Genomic DNA, 27,328 nt, shown 5'->3' on the forward strand with positions numbered 1-27,328 from the left:
AAGGTATTATGTTTATATTCTCTAAATTAAACTGTATGCTTTCATTTACTTAAAAAGTCTAATTATCAGATTTTAAAAATTGATTTTAAAATGAATATACCAGAACTTATATATACAAATTAGTGTCCATCAAAGCAGTTACCTAGAAGAAACTGAACTCGACTGAATCGCATTCAATTGTATTGTCACCATTCAATTACTTTCTGTTAGCCTTGATTTATATTACTTTGGGCTTTAAAAATTACAATAATGTATCATACTTGTTCTCTAAGTGTAAAGACTTGCCAACAGGAGGGCTATTTAAAAACTTTTGCTTTAGAATCTAAAGGCACTTTTGAAATACTCAAATTTTTTTCTAAACTTGATGGATTAAAAAGGCAATTCTCCCTAAAAGTTATAAATCTGGATTGTTTTTTAAAACTAATCATATTGCTTTTAGTCTGTATGAGTGAAACAAACTGAATTTGTATTCTGATCTCTGGAACTCCCAAATATGGAAACAACAGCTTCAATTCAAACTAAAACAAAAATTAATTTAACATTTAGAATGTACCAATTCAAAAGCTTCCACAGTCATTAAAGTGTTATCTACACTGCAAGAAAATATGGCGGATGCTCACCCAAGGCAGTCATCTGGTTGGCTAAGCTCCTGCCAGCTGGGTGGAACAGTCATGCTCATCCAAGCTCTTAAGCACGTAGGGCAGGGGGTGTGGTGCATGCGTGTGTGCATGCATGCATGCAAGACATGTTGTGGGGCCAATGGAGATGAGGGATGCATAGGACAGGGGAAAGCCCAAGACACAAATACTCATTTCCTGCACAACTGGGCAAATGATCAATTATCTGTATAACGGATTACTAACCTGATAGAAAGAATGAAAGCTTCTTTCTCCTGGCTGTTGCACAATCACTCGAGACTAAGAAAAAACAAATTAAAATGGTTAACCTGAAAATGTGCCCCTAAAATAAAACAGGAGCCACTTTCTTAGGGAACTGTCAGGCCTCTGAGCTCAAGCCTACACGTATACATTCAGATGGCCTGAAGCAACTGAAGAATCACAAAAGTAGTAAAAATAGCCGTTTCCTGCCTTAACTGATGACATTTGGTGCCGTGACTCGGATCGGGGACCTCCCTTGGGAGATCAATCCCCTGTCCTCCTGCTCTTTGCTCCGGGAGAAAGATCCACCTACAACCTCAGGTCCTCAGACCAACCAGCCCAAGGAACATCTCACCAATTTTAAATCGGGTAAGCGGCCTCTTTTTACTCTCTTGTCCAACCTCTCTCACTATCCCTCAACCTCTTTCTCCTTTCAGTCTTGGCGCTATCCTTCAATCTCTCCCTTCCCTTAATTTCAGTTCCTTTCCTTTTCTGGTAGAGACAGAGGAGACATGTTTTATCCGTGAACCCAAAACTCCAGCGCCGGTCACGGACTCGGGAAGACAGTCTTCCCTTGGTGTTGAATCACCGTGGGGATGCCTCCCTGATTATTCACCCACACTCCACTGGTGTCTGATCACCGTGGGGATGCCTGCCTTGATCCTTCACCTTGGTGGCAAGCACCACCTCCCCTGGGTGTCAAGTGCCACCCCCGTCCCCGCCACTGCCCATGTCTCTACCCTCTCTTTGCTCTAGGCTTGCCTCCTTCACTATGGACAACCTTCCACCCTCCATTCCTCCTTCTTCTCCCTTAGCCTGTGTTCTCAAGAACTTAAAACCTCTTCAACTCACACCTGACCTAAATCTAAATGCCTTATTTTCTTCTGCAATACCGCTTGACCCCAAAACAAACTCTACAGTGGTTCCAAATAGCCAGAAAATGGCACTTTTAATTTCTCCATCCTACAAGATCTAGATAATTCTTGTCATAAAATGGGCAAACGGTCTAAGATGCCTGACATCCAGGCATTCTTTTACACATCAGTCCCTCCCTAGTCTCTGCTCCCAATGCAACTCGTCCCAAATCTTTCTTCTTTCTCTCCTATCTGTTCCTTCAGTCTCCACCCCAAGCTCTGAGTCCTTTGAATCCTTTTCTATGGACCCATCTGGCCTTTCCCCTCCTCCCCAGGCTGCTCCTCACCAGTCCGAGCCAGGTCCCAATTCTTCCTCAGCCTCTGTTCCGCTATCCTATAATCCTTTTATCACCTCTCCCCTCCTCACACCCGGTCCAGCTTACAGTTTCGTTCCATGACTAGCCTTCCCACCTGCCCAACAATTTCCTCTTAAAGAGGTGGCTGGAGCTGAAGGCATAGTCAAGGTTAATGCTCCTTTTTCTTTATCCGACCTATCCCAAGTCAGTTAAATATCTTAAAGACCCCATGGATTATATACTAATCTAAGAATGAGTCTTCTCTATGGGGTTTCCCCTGCAATTCTTTGATAATTCTTTTTATTGCTTAAAACAGATGTCCCTAAAACTTTTTGAAGAATGAAACTATTTTGATTTTTTTAACCTGGAGCCTAAAGATGGAATTTGGTGGTTGGGGGTGGGATAAGGATTAGAAGTGGGGAGAATAGGAAGGAATGCTTAGGGAGGAATATTCTCAACATTCCTTTCCCCAGGGTCTGCTGGCATTTCAAAAAGCAATGCCTTATATCCTGTAATAAAAGTCAGTTGAGCAAGATCAATCCATAGGGACCTCTGCCTTAGATGGTTCCAAAAACACCGCTGTTAGGAGAGGGTTCAAAATATGAGTTCATTCAAAAGGACCCTTTTGATTGAATATGTATTATACATAAAGTGAATTCATGAAACATTTTGGAAAAAAGACTGATAATAATACCTGGCATTTCCTGTCCTTTTTCAACTGACTGTGATAATACATTTATTTCCTTAACAGTCCGACTACACTATAACAAACAAAAATAAAGATTATACTGCATTATATGGTCATAAAGGATGCTATGGCCTAATTGAGATAGGAAACCCTTAACTGAGAAAACCTATCAGCTTAGATCTGTGTAAATTCAAGGTGGAGACTTAATTTTATAAAGCACAAGCTTAACTGTAAAAATGAACTCTATGTATTCTCTTGCAGTCATGTCCACTGATAATCAAGATTAGTTAAGACACAACCAGCTGGGTGCAGCAGCTCATGCCTGTAATCCCAGCACTTTGGGGGACTGAGGCAGGAGAGCTGCTTGAGCCTAAGAGTTTGAGACCAGCCTGGGCAACACAGGGAGACCCCATCTCTACAAAATAAAAAAAAAATTAGCTGGGTATGGTGGCCCTTGCCTGTGGTCCCAGCTACTCAGGAGGCTGAGGTAGGAGGAACGCTTAAGCCCGGGAGGTTGAGGCTGCAGTGAGCCACGCTACTGCACTCCAGCCTGGATGACAGAGTGAGACCCTGTCTCAAAAAACACAAAACAAAACCAGACATAACCTCTCTGGTGGTCCCAAGAAGAGAATTCTAATTGGAATCCTCTAGAAATTGGGCCTATTTTAAGTTTTTACTGACCAAATAAGTTTGCTTCATAATTAGGATGTAAGACCACAAATTACATATATGTTACTATAAAGCAATGAACAAATAGAAACTAGAAGAAAATGAAATATCAAATTAATTAAAATTAAAATGTATAGAAGATGGTGATGTACAAAAAGACTAGAACTGATTAGTCTTAAGATTGATTTTTGGCTAAACCTTACCCAGAAGTTGGCACACACTCATACCTGTGCCCCCACCCATTCACACGCATAGCTAAATCTATCTACAAAGTCCACAACTTTTTCCAACTTGACATTGTAAGTGCTAAGAAGAGAAGACAAAAGAAGAATATCTTATCATAAAAAGCTAATCCAGAAGGGAGAATAGGATTTAAAGCTATTTTGAGTCAATAGAAGAAATTCTATAATTTGTTTAAACATTCAGCACTTAAAACATTACCCTCAGAAATTAAGCACATTTTACCTTTTCCAGTAAGTAGTTATTGATATGCCCACCAATTGGGTCACCCTTGAAGTCAAAGTTGATATCCATGTATTTTCCAAACCTGCTGGAGTTGTCATTACGGTTGGTTTTGGCATTTCCAAAAGCTTCCAAAACACAGTTGGACTTAAGCAACATATTCTTCACTCTTTAACACAGATACACGAAAGTCATTATAAAAACTTATAGAGACTAGCATTTTTTAAAAACTGGATTTTGCTGAAACACATACAAATATTTATATAAAGATGCTGACTCCAGCATTGTTTGCAATATCAAAAAAACCCAAACAACTTAAATGTCCACCAACAGGGATAAAAATAAATTTTTGTTTCCCAATATAATGAAATACTATACAGGTGCTAAAAAGAATGAGGTACATCAATATGTACTCACATGGAAATGTCCAGCATATATTAATGAATATAAAATCAAGTTGTCAAACAACATGCATTGCAGGATCCTTGTGTGTCTATGTGGGGGTACACATGTATGTGTGTGTGTGTGTGTGCATGCACATGTGCCAGCAAATGCTTAAAAATTGGAGGGATTGGCACACCTTACTATGGTTATCTAGACAGGAGACTGACGGAGTGGGCAAAGTAGGATTTCAGGGAACTTTTACGCCTTCAACTTAATTCTGTAATTTTTGTTTTTCCTTTTATAAATGTACATATTTTATCTACATAAAGAAAAATTTTTAAAAGATGTGTTCTGAAAAGGGAAAGAATAGGTGATACAGAAAATGATACAATTTTTAAGGCACTTGCTTATAAAACCTGGAATTGTGATATTTTATTGTACTTAGTTATACATCACAAATTTAATCTCCACTAGTTCAGAAATTGCTCATTATTTTGTTTGAAGCTGTATGGTACTTCTCCTTTGCACCAGTCATTTAATGCATTCTTTATTCGACGAATGCTAACTTTCTATACAGCAGTCCCTCCCAATGGATACATTTTAAACTTCATGCTATATCCTTGTTTTCATTCCACTGATAAAATTCCTCTTATACAGGCATACCTGCAGAAATAACTTTGGCCTCTGAAATGACTTGACGTGGCAGATCTCCTGTTACTCCCACTAATACTGGAGAGTTCAACCTTACCGCCTCATAAACAAAAGCATATTTTAAAAACATGTGTGCATAGGGAAACTGCTTGTGATAAGATATGTTTGTGAAAGACTAGTAAATTTATATATGCCTTACTCTACTATAGTAGGTGTAAAATTAATTTATTTCTCATCTAGTTGCTCTCCTGAGCTCCTAAGGAAATTAAGAAAACTTACACACATCCCTGTCCTTGTCAAACTAGATTGCAAAGTCAGAGTAACAAGCAGGAATGTGTTACAATTAAGAAAAATGCCTCTCCTGACCCAGCAATGCAGCCCAACGTGATGAAAAGAAGAAAGGGCACGCGGGGTAGTGAAGTGTAAGCGCTCTTCTTTTACACCAACCCAGTATCCTTTCTTCCTATCATAAAACTGAAGATTGTGATGTGTAGATGAGGTGGGACTCTTTACTAAATTAGTACTGAGCTTTGAAGTAACCAATTAGGAAAACAGTTTCTCTCCTCAAAAAGGCTGTGCCACATAATTTGAGTCTTGTTGCTTGATAGCTATCACCCATTCATCCCTTACATATTTGTTAAGCAAATACTATGTGCCAGCTGCTCCCCTAAATGCTGGGCCCCAGACAGTAGAGACCAGAGTTATCACTCATCTTTCCGTGAACAACAGCACAGTATGGCATGAAATCCTTTTAGAAAATGAATCTTTTTCAGAAATTCCACTGTCAGTGGGTTCTGAATGTTGTAATGATGATGATGGAAAGGCATGGGTCTGCCTTCCAGAGTCCCACTTCTCTCAGAACACAGTTTTTTAAAAACCCTGGTATGGTGAAAAGAGCAAGGAACCTGTGAGAGCTTGAACAATAGAACCTACCAGTGTAAATTATAACAGCTCTGCTGACCACATTTAAGTCAACAGTAACAAACCAGGATGGGAACACTTTCAACTGCTTCAGAGTAATGATTCTTTTGGTCTCATAATTAGGTAAAGCTTACCATAGTAGTATTTTTCTACTAAAAACAAATCTAGAAATAGATACAGTGAAATAAATAAAAGTACAGAGACAATATGCACTTAAGAGAATCAAAGTAGCTTAATCATCAAAAAATGCTCAACCCATAGGTTTAGACCCCAAAAATGCTCAACCTGTAGAGTTTAGGCCTAGCCAAGTCTATAGAGAAAACGGAGTGCTAAGAAGAATTCCTCCCCATTATTAGAGTGCCCTTACCTTTCAACCTCTGCTCTCTGACTGGGGTTGGTGATGGCCGCAATATACTGCATAATGTACTTACTGGCTTCCGTTTTACCAGCTCCACTTTCCCCTGGGGGGAAAAATTGTTCAGGGCTTAACATAATAATTTAAACCAAGAGTAAGCTAATTTTTAATAGAGTAATTTAAAAATCTGATACTGGTGATGCATTTAAAATCCCTCATGTTGCACTGTTTCATTTTTTTGCTTTTTTGAGTTATTTCATCCTGCCTTGACATGGTTAGTGGTTCTAACAGACGTGAATATGAGGAAGAAAATAAAACTATTATAAAACTAAAATAATGAGTAGACTACAAACAAAAATTTACTTAGGAAAACAGTACCAATGTGGTAAACTAAGACTAAAGTTTTAGTACTTGGCAGGGACTCATAGTCTAGCAGAAAAGAAATAAGGTAGTGAGTCAAACAGTGGTTACAACTAAATTCATATAACCTTATTTTCTGCAAGAGAATTTCTTTTAATCTTAAAGGGGACAAAATAATTCGTTTAAAAAATTAGAGCAATTTTAATGAAAAAACAAAACAGCAAGCTCCAGACACAAGGTATCATAGAAAAAGCATGACAATTGGGATAATGGCTGGGGGATGGGGAAAAAGGAACCAATTTCAAAGTATCTATCAAAAATGTTAAATGCTTACGCCTTCTGACTCAAAAATTCCACTGGTAGAAATTTCTCCTAAGGAAATACTAAAAAATACTAACATAACCAAATAATAATAATGTTCAAAGGTTTTAAAATATTTCTATAGACTGTACTGTAAGTCATGGTTAAAATCTGGAAATTATATATCCATCAGTAGATAACTGGATAAATTGTGATTCAATTATTTAATGGGAACACTACACAATTATTAAAAAGAACGCACTAGCTCTATAGAAAACACCAATGAAAAGATATTTACTATATATTATTAAACGGAAAAATGAGTTATATAACAGATATAATTCTCTCTATATAATTATACATTTATAATATAATAACATGCAATTATGACTATATGTGTTTGCACATACAGAGAAAATGTATAAAAGGATAAACACTAAACTGTTAACAGCTGTTACTGCTGGAATTTTGGGAAGAATAAGGCACTCAAGGTGAAGAAATGTTTTGCTTTTACACCACACACTCATATAACTGTTTTTATTCTCCCCTTTAAAACCCAGCAATATTGTTTTCGTGATGTGTTTTAAACAAAACATAGTCCTAGGATATAATTTTCTAACTCCAACACTAAGTTACTTAACTCCTCTGCCCTTTAATACTCTTGTCTATCAAGTAGAAGAGTAAGTGTTCTACATACCAGAGAGTTGGAATAATGATTATAAAAGTGTTTCTAAAAGCATAAAACCACCAGTGCAAATGTGAGGTATTATTAGCACCTGAAGAAATTTCCACAATTTGGGAGAGGCCATCCTGGGTCAGTGGACAGATATTTTTCTTGTCCCCATTTCACTACACGAGGGTCCTTGAAGGGCTCTCCTTAACGTAGGTAGTTTGGCTCCAGTTCTCGAACATGCGAGGTCTGCAGCCTATCTCGTGCCTATCTCCCGCCTCGCTGGGCTTCAACGCTCAGCCCCTTAGCTCTGAAAGCTGATTTCTGGCCCATATGCCTCTGTAGGTCCCTCAACACTAGCTCCCAAGCACCAGTCTGATTTTGAGTTCATTCTTCCTTTTCGTACCTCAATATTTCATTTTCTTGGTTTCATTTTGTTATTTAAAATAATTTTGTTACATTTTATCCAGTACTTTTATGGGTATGAGATGGAAACATTTTCCATGTCAGCTCAATCTAACAAATTGGCCAGAAGCCATCCAAGTGTAATATGTATTCGTAAATGAACCAAGATTAGAGGATTATCAGAAATGATATAAATAATTCGGTATTTAATGTCCATCACTTTTCTCTCTCCTATAGAATTGCTCAGGCTTCTACCTTTAAAAAAAGATTTAATCAATTGTTTGGATTCTTGAGTATCATATAAATGAAACACATTTTGACTTTGGAAATACAGGGGACCCCCTCCAATTACCTGATATCACAATACAAGTGTCTTTTGATCGCCTCTTCATAGCCTTGTAAGCAGCATCTGCAATAGCAAAAAGGTGAGGCGGTCTCTCATACAGCTCACGGCCTTTATACTGCTCAATTGTGTCTCTTCCATAGATGTTCAACAACTTGTAAGGGTTCACAGAAACGACGACTTCTCCAATGAACGTATAGATGCGCCCTTTTTCAAATCTGTACAGAAGCAAAAGAAAAGGAAGACGTAGCTGTGGTTACAGAGAAATGCTGTATCTGTCCTATGAGTCTCTTATTTCCAAGCAAGTTCAAATAACCTAGGAATAATTTCTGAACTGACATTTCATTGGCTCTGAGTTAACTTGTAGAGAGAACGTTTGAGGCTGTGCCCCTTCAGATGCCATTGGTAGAAAAGACCAGTAGGGGTTAAAAGCCAGGCAAGAAGGAAGAATTTAACTTGTTGGAGGCTGGGGATTTCCTGTTCCCAAAATACAAAAGGGTAAGAAGATGAAAGAGCTAAAAAGAGTTGGAGACAATCTCAGAGCTCTAGGAGGAAAAGAAATAGAAGTTAAAGCAGATCCGGAAATCCACTTAGTCAGATTTTCAATTATAAAGAGGACTGTCATATACATTTATTTTTTTTTCTCCCTCTTGAACCTCACTAAAATGTTGGTAAATGAATATAAACAGTAAAATCCGTAACAGAGAGAATGGCAGAGGAGATACCTCTGCTATAAATCAAATTTGTTTTTTTATGACTGCCTAAAGTTCCATGGTGTAGATATATCATTATATATTCAACAATTCCTGTTCCGTCCTACCTCTATGAACAATACTGCAGAAAACACTCTTGATACATAATCTTACAGATTGGTGCTTTTACTTCTGTGGTACAGATTCTCAGGAATGGAACAGCTGGTTGAAAGGCACATGTATTTTTAAAGTATACATAATACGATTCTACCTTTTCCCCATAAAATAGGGTTAAAAATCTAATCACATATGTATTTGTATCTGTACATAGATATATTTTATAAATGAGTACATAAGCATGAAAAAATATGGAAGAATACGTGTTATATTTTATGCATCATTTTATACACACAGGTGATGTGGAAGGAGAGAAATAAAGAGGACGGCCACATGGGCAGGTGAGAAGAGGCCACAGGACAAAAAAAAAAAAAAAAAAAAGAATACAAAGCTTGAGTAGGTATGATATGACTGCAATTGTGCAACTTTGTGTCTATTTAACAAAATTTTTAAATATAAAATTTAGAAAACCCATATATATCCACTGTTTTTACACAGTAATCCACACATAGAAACAAATGTGACCCAGAGCTTCAATGTTTCCACATAACAAGCGGTTGCCACCAACACGCTCTACCAGCTGAGAGATACTGGTAGACATCTCTCTCACATCCAAGAACTGAGCGAAGGGCGTGCCCTGGCAAGCAAAACGCTGGTTCACAGACAGCATGTCTCTAAGCACGCTTGCTTCATGGCCAGTGGAGCAGGAGAAATAACTAAGCACTTGGGACCAAAGAGCAAGAACCTTTAATTTCCTTTAAGCTGGAATGAAGGCTGTTGGCTATAATTAGTAATGGAAACAAACAGATGTTGATAATTTCAACAATAAATTGAAGCCAAGATTTTTATCAAGTATTTCGGGTATTTTAAGAGTTATTAACTACTTCAAGGTTTTTGGTGCATTTTTCTACTATGGGTTTTCTATGTATCCTCTCAATTGTTAGGAAGTTTACATGGTAGCTAAAAGCATTGATTTTGAGTCCTTTACATCTGGGTTTGAATGCTCACATTGCAAACTCAATAGCAGTGATACCTTGTGAAAGCTACTTAACCTCCATGTGTTTCAGCTTCTTCATCTGTAAAATGGTCACAATTATACCCCTCTATCTACTGGCATTGAATAAGTACTTTTTAAAAAAGATCACTAATTGTATGCTTCTGATTATGTTATGCATAAGGGAGATTTTTTAATAATGTTTTTGTTTTATAAACATTGCTACTGAAATCACAACAATCCTTACACATGAGGAATGAGTGAATTCAATTATCATAATCCAATTCCCTGGCCAGATGCAGTGGCTCTTGCCTGTAATCCCAGCACTCTGGGAGGCCAAGGCAGGTGGATTACTTGAGGCCAGGAGTTTGAGATCAGCCTGGGCAACATGGTGAAACTCCATCTCTACCAAAAATACAAAATTAGCTGGGCATGGTGGTGCATGTTTATAATCCCAGCTACTTGGGAGGCTGAGGCAGGAGGATTGGTTGAACCTGGGAGGTGGAGGTTGCAGTGAGGCAAGATCACACCACTGCACTGTAGCCTGGGCAGCAGAGTAAGACTCTGTCTTTAAAAAAAAAAAAAATCCAATTTCCTGACTCAGCTGTCAGTCAACTACATGTCACAAGCAAAATGTCTATGTAACAACTGTTCAAAGACTCGCAAAAATAATAAGAGGCTAAGATTCACTATGCAAGTTTTTCTGGCTCAACCTGCAAATTTGCAGTACATGCTCAAGTATCTCCAATGAAAAGAATCAAAAGGGGATGATTCTTTAGTTTTGAAGAAGCACTGTCCAAACAGAAAAAAGAAATGAAGAAAAGCAGAAGGATGTCTCATGAGCCTGGAACTGTGCAACTAAGAGACACAGCAAATAATGTATGAGATTAGAATATTGTAAGATTCCACGTTTGTCCAATGATGTACCTTCTTTCTCACTGGATACTTTTTAAAGCCACTAATAGACCATTATGCTCTAAAATAATATTTTATTACAAATAAAATATATTCTATTAACCTACAGGCACCATGTACGAAATAATTAAAGGGCTGGGCATAGTGGCACATGCCTGCAGACCCAGCTATTTGGGATGCTGAGGCAAAAGGATCACTTGAGCCCAGGAGTTTGGGTCCGGCCTGGACAACACAGCAAGATCTCATGTCTTAAGAAAATAACTGAATGCATAACTGTTAATTCAAAGATAGTGGCAAATATTAACAGAATATGACATTAAATGCAATGCTTCAGCAATTCACAAAACGTTAGAAGTTCATTTTACTTGAAATTCTAAGTTTGGTTATCAAATACAAAACTTTCAATTTGGCTGGGTCTTAAAATCACCACTAGATGGTGCCAGTACACACCTTAACAGCAACTCAAATTTCAGTTTGCATTGGAAAGCCGTAGGGTCATGAAGTAAGCACTAAGGTAACATAATCGCCTACTCTGTTTGCCTCCAGGAAGAACTACAGTAATTATCCTAGATGACAAATAGGATGTTATCATCTTTTACAAGATACCAAGGAAGGTGTTCCTATGACCTCTGTGTGCAAACCTTTTATGACAAACTTTTATAATTATTCTTCAAATGTATTCAGTATCTATTTTGTGCTGGGTCAAACCCTGGGAATTAAAAAAGGAGAACAGGAAAGCAGTGTACATAAATAACAACAATATAGTATGATAGGTAGGGTAATAAAAGCATGTACTGTAGTGACAAAGATTATCCCAATAAACCACTTTTAATGAGGAACACTAAGAATAACACCCAAACTCCATAGCAGAGCATACAGGGTCTAGCCTCCAGGTTTCTCTTGACTTCTGTCTACCAACAACACTTTCATCCACCAAAACCTCCCCTACCACTTCTCTCTGTCTCTGTTACTCTCGTTCTCATTAATGAGCATTTACAGTTCCCAAGAGCACCATGCCTTCATGGTTTTGCCCATGGAGTTCATTCTGCCTCACATACCTTTTCCTGGTTCCTTCTTCCCCATGTGCTTGCCAGATTCCCTCTCCTTCAAAAGCCTAAGCACCAGTTCCTCTATGAAGTCACTCTTAATACTCCACCTCCAACATCAGTTTTATGGTCTTTGCTCTGTTAACTTTTTTTTTTTTTCTTTTTAGAACTTCCTAAATAGTTAACATAGCTTAATAGCAATTGATTTTTTAAACTAATAAGTTTAAAAATATTTATTAAAAGGGACATATATTTTCACTGGCTTCTAAGTGAAACAAAGAGGTTCTAAAAAGTTTTGAATTAGTGAGTAGTAATGAAGAAAATATAAAGGTATAATAATGCCTTTGGCAAACAATAGTTCACTGTACAAGAATTCTGAAACTTTTTTTTAAAGTAGCCTTGTAAATTTGCACATGTTACTTAAATACAGGACCATCTATAGTAGGAAATCAAGATGCGATCAGCTCCTTCAGATCAGTCACCGGCAGACTACATGCACAACCCCACAGAAAAATAAGACACTGCGGGGAGGAGTAGGGTATGGAGAACAGCAATGTGGCTGGCCCAGTAAGAGTAGAAGACTGTGATAAGGAATGCTGGGGAACAGTTGGAAAGGTACATGGGGGTCAGATTTGATATGATATGGAAGCCAGGCTTAGGGAGTTTACATTTGAGGGAGTTTACATTTGATGTGACTGGAAACAAGGAATCAGTGAAGACTTTTCTAGTTCAAGACATCAATAAGGTGCTCAGTGAGGGGAATGGTAGAAGAAACGAGGAAAGAGAAATCGGCGTTGTTTCATGGGGAAACTGGACAGAATCTTAAAACTTACTGAACAAAAGGGACAAAAATATATTTAACTTTGAGTTAGGCAGAAGAGAAAAAGGAATGTATTTCAGATAACTATATCTCAAATGTACTCCTGAAGCTTCTAAGTTAGATTCACCCACTAACAGAATTCAATGTTATCCTTGGTTGACTTCTTGAAATATACGGAACCAATTATAATCAGAAAGAAAATTCTCTGTGAATGGTCTACTAGGTACGGTATTAATAAAATCTTATTCATAAGTATTATTCATTTACTTCAGGAGGAACATACATACACTTTCTGAGCAGGTGTTGCTTAATCACACTGATTTGGCCTGTCTTCCTTCCTTTTTTGAATTTAAATGGAATCTTAAGTTACCATGAACATTCCCATTTCTCAGGAGAGGTGTCCATCTACCCATGCCATTTTTTTTTTTTTTTTTGCCTTTCATTATCTCCTCAGACAACTGCAATTTTGGTTCCACTCCAGCACTTCAATAAATCTTGACCAAACTGCCTAAATTGCTAAACTCACTCATTGGTTTTCTGTGGTCATCTTACTTAACTTCTCACTATTCGACACTGACTCCCATTTCCTCAATGCACTCTTCTATTGGCTTCTTTGAGCCACGTTCTCTTCATTTTCCTTCTACTTCTCTGGTTTTCCTTCTCAGTCTCCTTTCCTGGCTCCTCTTTTTCCGTGATCTCTAAATATTCCAGTTCTCTAGGGTTGAGTCTAGTATCACTTCAAATACCATTCAAGGGTCTTCCATTGAAGGAGGATAAAGTAATGACATCTTGGCCCCCTTTCTACCCTCTGAAAATCAACAAGAATAACAAAAACAGAAAAAGACATCACCTACAATGAAACAAAAAACTAGCTACAACTCTGAACCACAATCTATGAAGAAAGCTTGTGAAAAGCTATAAAAACTAGACCTAGTTGAGGCAGGTTGCTAAGAGTGAATGTATGCCTCTCCAGATCTCCGGCATTGGAGTTCTCCAGAAGTAGGCGCCAGTTCCTGAGTAGCCACACTGAAAGTCTTTTGCAAAGAATGTCAGGGTCTCAGTATGCAGGTGGCTTTGGAACAAAATAAGTCCCATTTGACACTTCTAAGTATATGTAAGGTAAGGGTAAAGAAATAACTAGAAATTCCTTTTTATAAAAAAACAGGCTGTCAGAGTGGTGAGGCAAAAGAGAAAAAGTGCAGTGGCTCTGCAGCAGATGATCTTGATAAATGAAAAGAGGTAATGCTAAATCACCTCCCAGAAGTCTCAGGCATACAGACAGAACTTGCTTTCCAGTCAGGCAAGCTTCTTGCCATTTCAGGGCAGAGGGCTGGTGAGACAGGGAATGAACAGCAGACCACCAAACTCAGTGCATTTTGTTTCTCAACCCAGAATGAACCATATCCACTCAAAGATGATAATCATTAGGCTGGGCGCAGTGGCTAACGCCTGTAATCCTAGCATTTTGGAGGCTGAGGTGAGTGGATCACCTGAGGTCAGGAGTTTGAGACCAGCCTGGCCAACATGGCAAAACGTCGTCTTTACTAAAAATACAAAAATTAGCCGGGCGTGGTGGCACAGGCCTGTAGTCCCAACTACTTGGGAGGCTGAGGCAGGAGAATCTCTTGAACCCAGGGGGCGGAGGTTGCAGTGAACTGAGATCACGTCACTTCACTTCAGCCTAGGCGAAAGAGCAAAGCTCCGTCAAAAAAAAAAAAAAAAAATTGACGGTCATTAGAAGTGAACCAGAATGGGGCACATGGTAAGATGTTAGAAGAAAAGAAAAAAAAAAAAAGTAGGTAATGAGTAAAACATCTGACAGGCAAAAGGCAGACCAAGCATACCCTCCTCCCAAAAAAGACATCACAAAGTAGAAAAATTATGAAAGAACATTCTGTATGAAAGCAAAGAATACAAAGAAAATGTAGCGCTCTAAAATAAGATATCAAAGAAGGCATCATTTAAAAGGAGAAATTGTGTTTAAAATCATGTTTTCAAGAGATAAAAAGCTAGAAGAGCTCAAGAAAAAACCAGAAGAGAGAAAAAAAAAAATCCACAGCAATAAAAGTCATATTCAAAGACATAAAGAGAATGGACACCACTGAAAATAGAAGGGGACAGGAAGAAAAGGTGGAGAAAAGTAAGCAAAATAATTTTTTTGTATTATCTCATATGTAAAATCTTAAATTTTTTAAATCTCAATGGTTTTTGTGGAACGGGTGGGTTTTTGTTACACGGGTAAGTTCTTTAGGGGTGATTTCTGAGATTCTGGTACACTTGTCACCCAAGCAGCAGTGTACACTGTACCAGGTATGTAGTCTTTTTTTTTGGTGGGGGGCGACTGAGTCTTACTTTGTGGCCCAGGCTGGAGTGCGGTGGCATGATCTCGGCTCACTGCAACCTCCACCTCCCGGGTTCAAGCGATTCTCCTGCCTCAACCTCCCAAGTAGCTGGGACTACAAGCATGCGCCATCAGGCCCGGTTAATTTTTGTATTTTCAGTAGAGACGGGGTTTTACTATGTTGGCCAGGATGGTCTCGATACTTGACCTCGTGATCTATCCACCTCAGCCTCCCAAAGTGCTGGAATTACAGGCGTGAGCCATGGCGCCCGGCCTGGTATGTAGTCTTTTATTCCTCGCCCACCTCACTCCCTTTCCCCCCAAGTTCCCAAAGTCCATTATATCATTCTTGTGCCTTTGCATCCTCATAGCTTAGCTCCCACTTACAAATGAGAACATATGATATCTGGCTTTCCATTCCTGAGTTACTTCACTTAGAATAATGGCCTCTAGCTCCATTCAAGTTGTTACAAAAGACATTATTTTGTTCCTTTTTATGGCTGAGTAGTATTCCATGGTGTATATGTACCACATTTTCTTCATCCACTCGTTGGTTCATGGGTATTTAGGTTGGTTTCATATTTTTGCAATTGCAAATGGTACTGCTATAAACATGTGTGTGCATGTGTCTGTTTCACTTAATGACCTCTTTTCCTTTGGGTAAATACCCAGTAGTGGGATTACTGAATCAAATGGTAGTTCTCCATCCTGTTTTCCACAGTGGTTGTACTGGTGAGTTTACATTCTCACTAGCAGTGTAAAGTGTTCCCTTTTTCACTGCATCCATACCAGTATCTACTATTTTTTGATTTTTTACTCTGCTGATTATTTCTTTTGCGGTGCGGAAGCTTTTTAGTTTAAGTAGGTGCCATCTATTTGTTTTTGTTGTATTTGCTTGTGGAGTCTTAGTCATGAATTCTTTCCCAAGCCAATGTCTAGAAGAATTTTTCTATGTTATCTTCTACAATTTTTATGCTTTCAGGTCTTAGATTTAAGTATTTGACCCATCCTGAGTTGATTTTTGTATAAGGACCCAGTTTCATTCTTCCACATGTGACTTTCCAGTTTTCCCAGCACCATCTACTGAATAAGGTGTCCTTTCCCCAGTTGCTGAAGATCAGTTGGCTGTCTTTGGCTTTATTTCTGGGTTCTCTGTTCTGTTCCACCGGTCTACATGCCTATTTTTATACCAGTACCATGCTGTTTTGGTAACTATAGCCTTGTAGTATAACTTGAAGTCAGGTAATGTGATGCTTTCAGATTTGTTCTTTTTGCTTAGTCTTGCTTTCGTGATGCAGGCTCTTTTTTGGTTTCATATGAATTTTAGGATTGTTTTTCCCAGTTCTGTGAAGAATGATAATGGTATTTTGATAGGAATTGCATTAAATCTATAGATTGCTTTGGGTAGTATGGTCATTTTCACAATACTGATTCTATCCATTCATGAGCATGGGATATGTTTCCGTTTGCGCCATCTAATATTCCTTTCCATAGTGCTTTGTAGTTTTCCTTGTAATCTTTCACCTCCTTGGTTAAGTATATTCCTAAGTTTTTTTTTTTTTTTCTTCAGTTGTTGTGAAAGGGACTTTATTTGATTCTCAACTTGGCCACTGTCAGCATATAGCAGTGCTACTGATTTGTGTACACTGATTTTGTATCCTGAGACTTTACTGAATTCGTTTATCAGATCTAGGAGCTTTTTTGATGGGTCTTAGGGGTTTTCTAGGTATATGATCAGATCACTGGTGAACAGCGACAGTTCAACTTCCTCTTTTCCAATTTGGATGCTCTCTCTTTCTTTCTCTTGTCTGATTGCTCTGGCCAGGACTTCTAGTACTATACTGAATAGAAGCGGTGAACATGGGCATCCTTGTTTTGTTCTAGTTCTCACAGGGAATGCTTTCAACTTTTCCCCATTCAGTATGGTGTTGACTGTGAGTTTGTCATAGATGTGAGGTATCTGATAATGGTAACATTTCAAAACATTAAATAAATATACCAATAATAAACAGCAATAAACAGTGTTAGAAAATGGGCTAGTCACTTGGAAAAATAAAAAACACAGGTCATTAGTGTCATAAGCAGAACTGTATTCTCCCAAAAGATATGTTGAAATCCTAACCCCCAGTATCTGTGGATGTAACCTTATCTGGAAATAGGGTTTTTGCAGGCGAAATCAGGTTAGGAGGAGGTCATTAGGGTGGACCTTAAACCAATAAAGAGAAAAATGTCTCAGGACGGGAGACACAGGGAGAACACTGTGCAATGACAGAGGCAGAGACTAGAAGAATGCAGCCACAAGTCAAGCCAAGCCAAGCCAAGGATTGCCGACCACTGCCAGAAGCTAGGAAGAGGCCAGGAAGGGTATCTCCCTTGAAGGTTTTGGGGGTATGACTCTGCTGACACGTTGAATTTGGACTTCTAGTTTTCCGAACTGTGAGGCAATACACTTCTTTATTTTAAGCCCCCCCTGGTTTGTGGTAATTTGTTATAATAACCGTAGGAATAAAACTAGTTATACCAAAATAAATTCAATAAAAATGTCTCGTTCTTCCTTACAAATAAAGAAATGCAAATCAAATCAATAAGATATGCTTCTTCACCTATATAGAGCAAGAGTTTTGATAGTGAACGGTGTTAGCAAAAATATGCAGCCTCAGGTATCTTCATTGCCATAGGTATCATCTTAACCGATCTGCTCACTCTCCATCCGTTCTCCATACAGTAGCAAGGATGGTCTTAAAATATAAATCTTATCTTACTCTGCATTCCGAGCCTTAAATCTTTTCAATGGGAAACTTTAATCTCAAGCCAATCTGACACACGGATATTGGTTCATCTCATGCCATCTATCTCTGATTACTGTGTGCACTGGCCTTTATTCATCTAAATTCTCCTAACCCCATCATTCCACACCTGTTTGTTTCCTAAATTTCACACAAGTTCCTTATCCATCAAAATTCCTCTATCCCCCATCATTCCACACCTGTATGTTTCCTTTGTAATACCGGTCACAAGTTGTTTTTTGTTTACTTGTTTCTAGTCTGTCTGCAAAGGAATAGAGGACATTATCTATCTTGTTCATGTTATATCTTCCAAGCAATCTTCTCTATGTGGACAACTTCACATAATCTAGATACAAATAGCAATTTTTATTCTAGAAAAATAAAATTAAATGGTATCTACTCCAACTCAGCTTCTGAGACAGATTTTTCATTATTGGAGAAGAAGGCTACAAAATTGGGGCTCAATTGGAATTGGAAAAATCAGTACTAACTCATAGCATATGGGGGGCAAAGAGAGAGAAGAGGTATAGAGGAAGAGATCGGTATGCACACACACACGTTTCCTAACTGTGTCCACTTAGAGAAACATTTAACACCAAATACAGCCTTGGAAATACCATTTTTCTTAACGAAAAGGACTCAGGGCTCCTTGAAGAAAAGCGGATTCTATCACTGGAACAGGGAAAGTACAAAATGATCCTGGACTATCTTGTTGAGCCAGACAGTAGGAAAGGCACATGTCAAAAGGACACAGGAGCTAGCTTGAATGGACTTTCACTGCACCCATCTGGGACCACATGAGCACTAAAATTATGTCAGCAATGAGCGGGGCATGGTGGCTCACACCAGTAATCCCAGCACTTTGGGAGGCTGAGGCGGATCACCTGAGGTCAGGAGTTTGAGACCAGCCTGGCCAACATGGTGAAACCTCATCTCTACCCAAAATACAAAAATTAGCTGGGCATGGTGGCACGTGCCTGTAATCTCAGCTACTCGGGAGGCTGAGGAAGGAGAATCACTTGAACCGAGGAGGCAGAGGTTGCAGTGAGCCAATATCACACCATTGCATTCCAGCCTGGGCAAAAAAAAAAAAAAAAAAAAAAAGGATATCATTGGAACAACTGATAAAATCTGAACATCAGCTATGAATTAGAAACCAGAATTGTGTAAAAAAATTACACTTTCTGATTTTGATCATTGTATTGTGGTTTTGTAAGACAAGGTCCTTGTTCTTAAGAAACACACTCTGAATTATTATTTTTTTTTACTGTCAGATGAAAGAAAGAGAGCACATTTATTCAGAAGAAACAACTGTTTCCTGGCATTGAGTTCTAAACAAAAGTTATCAGTGGAGTTACAGGGACATGGAATGGAGTAAGATATTAAATCATCTCTTCAGCAGTGACTAACAATGGATGTGGGAATGTCCTTCATACCAAGACTTTTCAGTTGAATATTAAGTGAGATGCAGTGCCTGCCGCAGAACAAACATCTCATAGAGAACTCCTAGATTCTTTGATCCTCTGTAGTTATTGGATAAACTCTTTCCCTCTCTTTCTCAGCCAAAGGTATTTTTTTTGTTGTTGTTGTTGTTTTTATTATACTTTTTAAGTTCTAGGGTACACGTGCACAACGTGCAGATTTGTTACATATGTATACATGTGCCATGTTGGTGTGCTGCACCCATTAACTTGTCATTTACATTAGGTATATCTCCTAATGCTGTCCCTCCCCCAACTCCCCACCTCATGACAGGCCCCAGAAACACACCCTGACTTATTTAATGATAGGGGCCTGATGTCTCCAATTTATTCTCCAATGGTTACAAAAAAGAACTACATACATATATAAAAATATACAAAGAGAAATTAAGAAGCAAATAGAGCAAAAATGTAAACAACTGGTAAAGAACAAAAGGGGGTTTCTTGTAGTATTATCTACCTTTTCTGTAAATTCAAAATTATATAAAAATTAGAAGTTGATAATAAAAATCCAATTTCTAATCCTCTTTATATAGTAAATTAATTAATTTAGAATAGGCAAGATAAGACTCTTAGTAAAAGACTCAAAGGACGTAAATGAATACACAGTAAAAAGTGTTTCTCTCTCATCTTTCTCATAGCTTCCCTCCTCAGAGGCAACCACTGCTGCTGTTTTTCTGTAAATTTGTTTAGAAACAGTTTAGTAGTTGTTGTTTTTGCATGAATGGCATTTTCTTTTCTCTAATTAAAATGTTTATCTTGGCAAAAGTCTCATGCAAGTAGACAGAGAAAAGCCGAGTTTTTTAAGGCTGCATAGTATTCCATTTCATGGGTGATTATACAATAATATATTTAATCAGTCCCTATTGAACATTGAGTTTTGTTACTATGAACAATGCAAGCATAAATGTAATGGTAGCTATTTCTTTGTGCATGTGTGTATGTACATCTGTAGAACGCACATCTAGAATTCAAATTACTAGTTCAAAGGATATAAGCAATTAAAATTTATGAATTATATTGCCAAATTAGTCTCCAAAGAGACTGTACCAATTTAAACTTCTGCTTATAATGTATGAGAGTTTCTGTTTCGTGGGTGTGGGTTTTTTAACCAACGATACTGGCCTATTTAGAAAGGACAGAGTTTTATTTTGAAAATACACAAAACTTTGACCCCTTTCTTCACAGATGCGCCTAGCTTATGCAATGTTCATTAGGTTACTTTCAATAAGGTTCAGCCCACCTTGCCAGTTCTTAGATGAGAATCTCTCCCAAGGGTGAAAGCATCTTGTTTCTGCTTCTCTTGGCAAAACTCATGGTTTCCATGTGATGGAGTCGATGAGTTTTATCCCCTTGTTAGACTGTGTGTTCCTGAGATGGACAGGGACCATATGTTGGAAAGAGTAGGAGATTTATTTTATTTTGTTTTTATTTTTCTAGAGACAGGGTCTCCTTCTGTCACTTAGGCTGCAGTGCGGGGGTATGACCATAGCTCCCTGTAACTTCAAACTCCTGGGCTCAAGTGGTTCTCCTGCCTCAGCCTCCCCAATAGCTGGGACTACAGGTGTACACCACCATGCCTGGCTAATTTTTTGATTTTTCTGTAGACACAGGTTCTCTCTATGCTGTCCAGGCTGGTCTGGAGCTCCTGGCCACAAATGATCCTCCTACCTTGGCCTCCAATTATGAGCTTTAGAGTCATACAGCACTGGAGCCCTGGGTTTGAACCCTGGCTCTGCTAGTTACTGATTGTGTGCATTTATAAACATCTGAGTAACTAGTAAGTGTCCATGTGCCAGGTACTATGTCAAGAGCACTCAAGCTGTCTTAAAATGATTTGGAAAAGGATGCTTTGTTTTGACCTTTTGTTAACACACTGAAGCCTAGAATTGACAGCTTCGAAGAGGGCACTTAAGAAGCACCACCACAGCCCACCAGTGCAACACTCAAGCTCTTGACATAGTACCTGGCACATGGACACTTACTAGTTACTAGAAGAATAAGACATAGTATTATTGTACTCAAAGGCTTATATAAACAGACAATGCCATGCAGTAAGCACAGTGATAGAGGGTTTAAAAACTAGGCTTTTTTTTTTTTTTTTTTTTAACTTATTCCCTTCTTGTTCTCATTTCTCTCTCTCTCTCTCTCTCTCTCTCTCTCTCTCTGTTCCAGAAAAGGTTTAAGGCAATAACAAAGATAGAAAGAATGTCGTGGAAGCTTACAGAAGGATAACCTAACCCAGTTTTAGGAGTGGGAGGCTTCAAAGAAGACTTCCTAAAAATTGTATTGCTTGACATTTGAATTATTTATATGATTATATAATCTCCACATAGACAGTTCTAACCACTTCTTGGTTTACACTGTCTTAAAATGATTTGGAAAAGGATGCTTTGTTTTGACCTTTTCTTAACACACTGAAGCCTAGAATTGCCAGCTTGGAAGAGGGCAGCCCACCAGTGCAGCATATGGGCATTTCCAGGCCCATCGATAGCAGAGGAAGGGGTGTACTGATTAAGAAAGTGGGCTCTGGGATCTGGCTGCAGTTTAGCACTGACTAGCTCTATGATCATGTGGAAGCTGTTCAACCTCCCTGTGCCTCACTTTCTTCAACTGATATAATACCTGTCCCTCAGCGGATTGTTACAAGAAGTGAGATACTCTGCATTAAGTGCTCAGCACACTAATTAGTACATGGTAACAGCACAGTAATACCAAGTCCTATTTTTATTATGAGCAATAGCAGAAGTCATAAGAACGGCAGGAAATATCTTTCCTCCACTTGAGTCCCATTGTCTAGCATGCGGCATCTGTGCTATGTTTCTGTTTAACATCACAGTGAAGGTTACTTCTAGCACAGCGAATGGTGATCCAGCTTGGCATCATGTTTAGAAAGCATTCTTCTAGCAGTTCGTGGGGACCCCTAAGGCCAAAAGCCTTCAGTAAAAATGCTTAGGCTTACCACAGGACATAAGAACTAGTTAGGGCCACTGGTGGTGGATTAAATGACTGACTTTGTGACTTCATCTTTTGGTTTTCTTCTTCTGGTGCAATATTTCTTCATTTGGGCTGCACAAATGATAGTTAACCAGAAGATGTAGTCAGGAGATGCCTAGTTGAATTATTTAACCCTTTCTCTGCAATGGAAAAAAACTGTTTTTGATATATACATTTTTAGGTAATGCTTGCTTTTTCAAAACACAATTCTTTTATTTATTAGGGCATGCCTAATTTTAAATGTTACTGATGTATTTAATTGTATTTGTATCCATTTGTTTATTCAATCAATCATTAGTTATTAGCACTCATGTTTCCAAGCATTGTGCTTGGAGCCACAGGCAGAAGAATAAACAGCAGACTCATCTCCACCCTAAGGCAGGCAATGATAAGGACAGACACTAAATGGAGGTCCAGGGAGAGCCAACAGAATGTGCACTGTACAGGTGGAGGGAAGCAACAAGTGTTTGAGGAATCCAGAGCAGGGCATGTGACTACACCACAGCAGAGAGAGCATAGGGAGGGAGGTGTGAGAGGAGGGCCAGAGCGCACAAGGCCTTAGGGCTTGTGGACTTTATCCAAGGGTGGAGCTTTAAGTATTGATCACATTTGCTTTTTTGAAAGCTTCCCTGTGGCTGCAGGGTGTAAGGAATTGAGTGCCTGCTAATGGACCAGTTAGGAGGCTACTACGCTGGTCCCAGAAAGGAATGACGAGGTCTTTGGTTGGGATGGAGCCGGGGAGAGACAGAGAAGTAGACACGCTTTAAGAGTAGAGATAGAATCTATTGGAGAAGATAACTTACTGGGTATGAGAGGCAAGAAAGAAGGAAGTGTCAGGGTAAGTATCTCACATGAGCTACTGAGCAGACCATGATGCTCCATTAATGAGGATAGGGACAGGAGGAAACTGTGATTCAGACAGGCTATGCAATCTGTTTGAGACACCTGAGAGAGATCCAAGTGAAGATGTTTCTCATGCTTCTTTCTCTCATAGTCGAATTAAACCTGATCCCCTGAACACAAAGTGAACAACACCGAGGATGGCAAACACAGGGCATCAGCAACGGAAAGGGCAAGCAGATATCCCCACCATCATGGCCGGCAAACACAGCAAGGAGAACGCATACTTCACTGTCCCATTTAAAAGTGGAAAAAGATTTTAAAGAGATAGGAGATATCTGGGTTCTATTGAAATTTTTTTTTTTTTACTAACTAAATTCATCATATCAAGTTCCTCAGTGATTCAACCTTCCTGGTATAAGAAAATAGAAACAAACACAATACCTTCCTCCCATAAAAGGTTAACTACTAAGGTCCCATGCAATTCAGTTTTTTAAAAAAATACCATAAAGAAGCTATACAACGTCAACACATGAATAAATCACAATAGCATTATTTAACTATGAAGTGCTTGTAAGAGTCTCCCCAGGGCCTGAAAGCTTAAGGAGATGAATAACTCCTCCCTTCTCAGGCCCAGTCCCAAGGTGCAACTTGGGCCAGCAGCTTGGGCCAGCAGCTTGAGCCAGCAAGACAGCAGAAGCAGGAAGAGAGCCTGCGGAAGACATCTACTCCTGAAGATTTAGAAAGAGGCCACCTGGGTACAACGTAGCAGTTACGTCAGACTACAACACTTCCTGTTTACAGGAGACTATAAAACCCTTGCCCCGTCCTCACTTGGTGCTGACGCCATTTTAGGCCTCAGCCCGACTGCACCCAGGCGCTCATTAAAACAGCATGTTGCTTCATACCATCTCATGTTGTCTGTTAGCACGCTCTCGCGGTTCAAACTGATACAAGAACCTTAACAGCGCTCAGTATCCAATAATGACAGAATGAATGGCACAAAGATTTAACCCAAAACATAAGAATGAAAATAACCTATTAATAATGACACTGATTTTCTCTTTCAACCAACAATAAACATAATTTTTCCAACATGGGGCTCAATATTTATATATTTATTCCTTTTCATCCATTCCATTTAGAAATGATTTCCCATTATGGTAACATTTGGCTACTTGGCATGCCTAGCGAAGTAGTTAGCTGCATTTTACCTTAACTGGGGAGTTAGCTTGTTTATAAATCAACACTGCTCAGGAAAATGAAGGATACCTGGACCTGATGCAGAAAACTCTTTAGTAGGAATTCACAATTATATGAATTGATAACAATTATGCATTTTAAATAACACTAAAAGCCATCTGAATTACAGTATTAAACACACTTTTTTTTTTTTTTGAGACAGGGTCTCACGGTGTTGTCTGGGCTTCAGAGCAGTGGCATGATTGCGGCTCACTACCTCTGCCTCATGAGCTCAAGTGATCCTCCCACCTCAGTTTCCTGAGTAGCTGGGACTACAGGCATGGGCCACCACATCCAGCTAATTTTTGTATTTCTTGTAGAGATGGGGTTTTTGCCATGTTGCCCAAGCTGTTCTCGAACTCCTAAGCTCAAGCAATCCGCTAGCCTCAGCCTTCCAAAGTGTTGGGATTACAGGTGTGAGCCACCATGCCCAGCCAAACATACTTTTAAAAAACAAATCCCACAGATGGCTGAGGACTTTAACTAAATAGAATAAACTTAAGATTTTCATCCCTTCCCACCGTCAAATTTATACTGGTAGGAAGCCCCTCTACCTTACACGGTACTGAGGTGTAAAGGGGTCTCTGGATGACAGAAACCTAAACAGTTATCCTGTCACTTTTAAATAACTATGCCTAATTCAGAAAATGATGGAAAACCTAGTCAGTACACTGCATCTTTTTTTTTTTTTTTTTTTTTTTTTTTTTTTTTGAGACGGAGTCTCGCTCTGTCACCACGCTGGAGTGTAGTGGCACGATTTCAGCTCACTGCAACCTCTGCCTCCTGGGTTCAAGCGATTCCCCTGCCTCAGCTTCCCAAGTAGCTGGGATTACAGGTGCCTGCCAACACGCCCGGCTAATTTTTTGTATTTTAGTAGAGACGGGGTTTCACCATGTTGGCCAAGATGGTCTTGATCTCCTGACCTCGTGATCTGCCCACCTCGGCCTCCCAAAGTGCTCAGATTACAGGCATGAGCCACCGTGCCTGGCCCACTGCATCACTTTTTTAAAAATGTAGTTCCTTATCCCACTTTCCATAACATGTGAAGACTGTGATGTATTTAAGGAAAGGTTTTCCCAGGTGTTAGTAAAAATCCTCAGGTACCTAGACAGGCAGCTTTTGGGCACAGGCTGGATGGCACAGTAGTCCCCCTTACCCAAAGTTTCACTTTTCGTGGTTTCAGTTATCTTTGGTCAACCATGGTCCAAAAACATAAAGATATTTCGAGAGAAAGATCACATTCATATAACTTTTGCTACAGTTTATTAATTGTTCTATTATTATTGCTGTTAATCTCTTACTGCGCCAAAATTATAAATTAAATGTCATCACATCTATGTACATATAGGAAAAAAAGTATATATAGTGTTCAGTATAGGCGGTCTCAGGCATCCACTAGACGTCTTGGAGCGGATCCCTCAAAGATGCGGAGCTACTGTAGTCGTGACAAGAGACACTGAAGACTCACAGGTGGTTAAAGTCAAGTCCATGGATTACTTTCATTTCAGTTTGCTGTCACAAAACTTTTTTAAGTTCAATAAACAGATTCACTCTAACCTAATATTTATTATGCATCAACTCTGTGCCTAGAATTATTTTAGATCTTTTCCATGTATGCTGCTAACTGTACGTTTACTAAATATTAATAGAAAATCTTCTAAACAGATAAGAAAGAAATTCACTTATGCCAATCATTTAACCATCATCTCGACTTGGAGAAATACGAATTACAAAGCAAAGCTTTCACTGACCTGGGAAGGAGATCGACTTCTACTACAGAATGGATTGCATGAGTAGAAAAACTGGAAAGCTTCCCAGACGCTCCTAAAGTTATTGTTTGGCTACTGTTTCTGTTGGAGTGAATTAATAGCCAACACGGAACTGAGCAAAGTATTTTAAAATCAGCCAAAATATTTATTGAATGAATGAAGGGCCAGACACCTTGTCCGCCGGCTCTCCTCGGCTTTCCTCGTCAGAAGTCTGTAACATCCGTAAGGCTGCATTTCCTCGTGGAAAGCTTTTAATATTTCCTATATTCTGCACTATCCTTATACTTCCTATATCTGGCAGTTTCTTTTCGCTTAAGTTTATCTTTTTTTAAAGAATAATCTTGGCCGGGCGCGGTGGCTCAAGCCTGTAATCCCAGCACTTTGGGAGGCCGAGACGGGCGGATCACGAGGTCAGGAGATCAAGACCATCCTGGCTAACACGGTGAAACCCCGTCTCTACTAAAAAGTACAAAAAACTAGCCGGGCGAGGTGGCGGGCGCCTGTAGTCCCAGCTACTCCGGAGGCTGAGGCAGGAGAATGGCGTAAACCCGGGAGGCGGAGCTTGCAGTGAGCTGAGATCTGGCCACTGCACCCCAGCCTGGGCAACAGAGCGAGACTCCGTCTCAAAAAAAAAAAAAAAAAAAAAAAAAAAAAAAAAAAAAAAAAAAGAATAATCTTCCTTGTGTCTAAGGTGGAGTAAGTGGTTACTTCCCTTCCCCTGTCCACAGTTAAGGAGGCTTAATCACTGCTTCAACATTGGGAGTGTCTGGAGGCACATGGAACTTCTACAGAGCTAATCTGGTAATACTGTAACTCTTTTGATGCCAACAGCCCCTAAATGGAACCTAAGAATGTGAGATGGCATCCAAAAGTGAAATACCAAAAGCTGCTCACTGGGGCCGTCAGTGGTATCTGTTCATTTTGGGACAGAGGGATTATGGTAAGGGAAAGAGAGCTGAATTTGGAAGGGTATAAAGAAGACCAAAAGTAGG

General features: G+C 39.2%; 1 protein-coding gene across 6 annotated transcripts in view; it reads right to left on the bottom strand.

Annotated features, from left to right (window-relative positions):
• The window catches only part of MYO1D (myosin ID), a 382,795-nt gene that overhangs the window by 277,033 nt on the left and 78,434 nt on the right, over positions 1-27,328 (bottom strand). For all 6 annotated transcript variants that reach the window (XR_007720271.1, XM_050763783.1, XM_050763784.1 and 3 more), the window contains 4 exons: positions 8,306-8,514; positions 6,231-6,324; positions 3,911-4,076; positions 864-917 (listed from right to left, as the gene is read on the bottom strand). Coding sequence is in view for 5 of the 6 variants with exons in the window: in XM_050763783.1 (XP_050619740.1) it covers positions 864-917; positions 3,911-4,076; positions 6,231-6,324; positions 8,306-8,514 (523 nt within the window). In the remaining variant the exon portion in view is untranslated. The remainder of the gene's footprint in view (positions 1-863; positions 918-3,910; positions 4,077-6,230; positions 6,325-8,305; positions 8,515-27,328) is intronic.

This window comes from Macaca thibetana, chromosome 16, assembly GCF_024542745.1.
Source record: "Macaca thibetana thibetana isolate TM-01 chromosome 16, ASM2454274v1, whole genome shotgun sequence".
NCBI lineage: Eukaryota > Metazoa > Chordata > Mammalia > Primates > Cercopithecidae > Macaca > Macaca thibetana.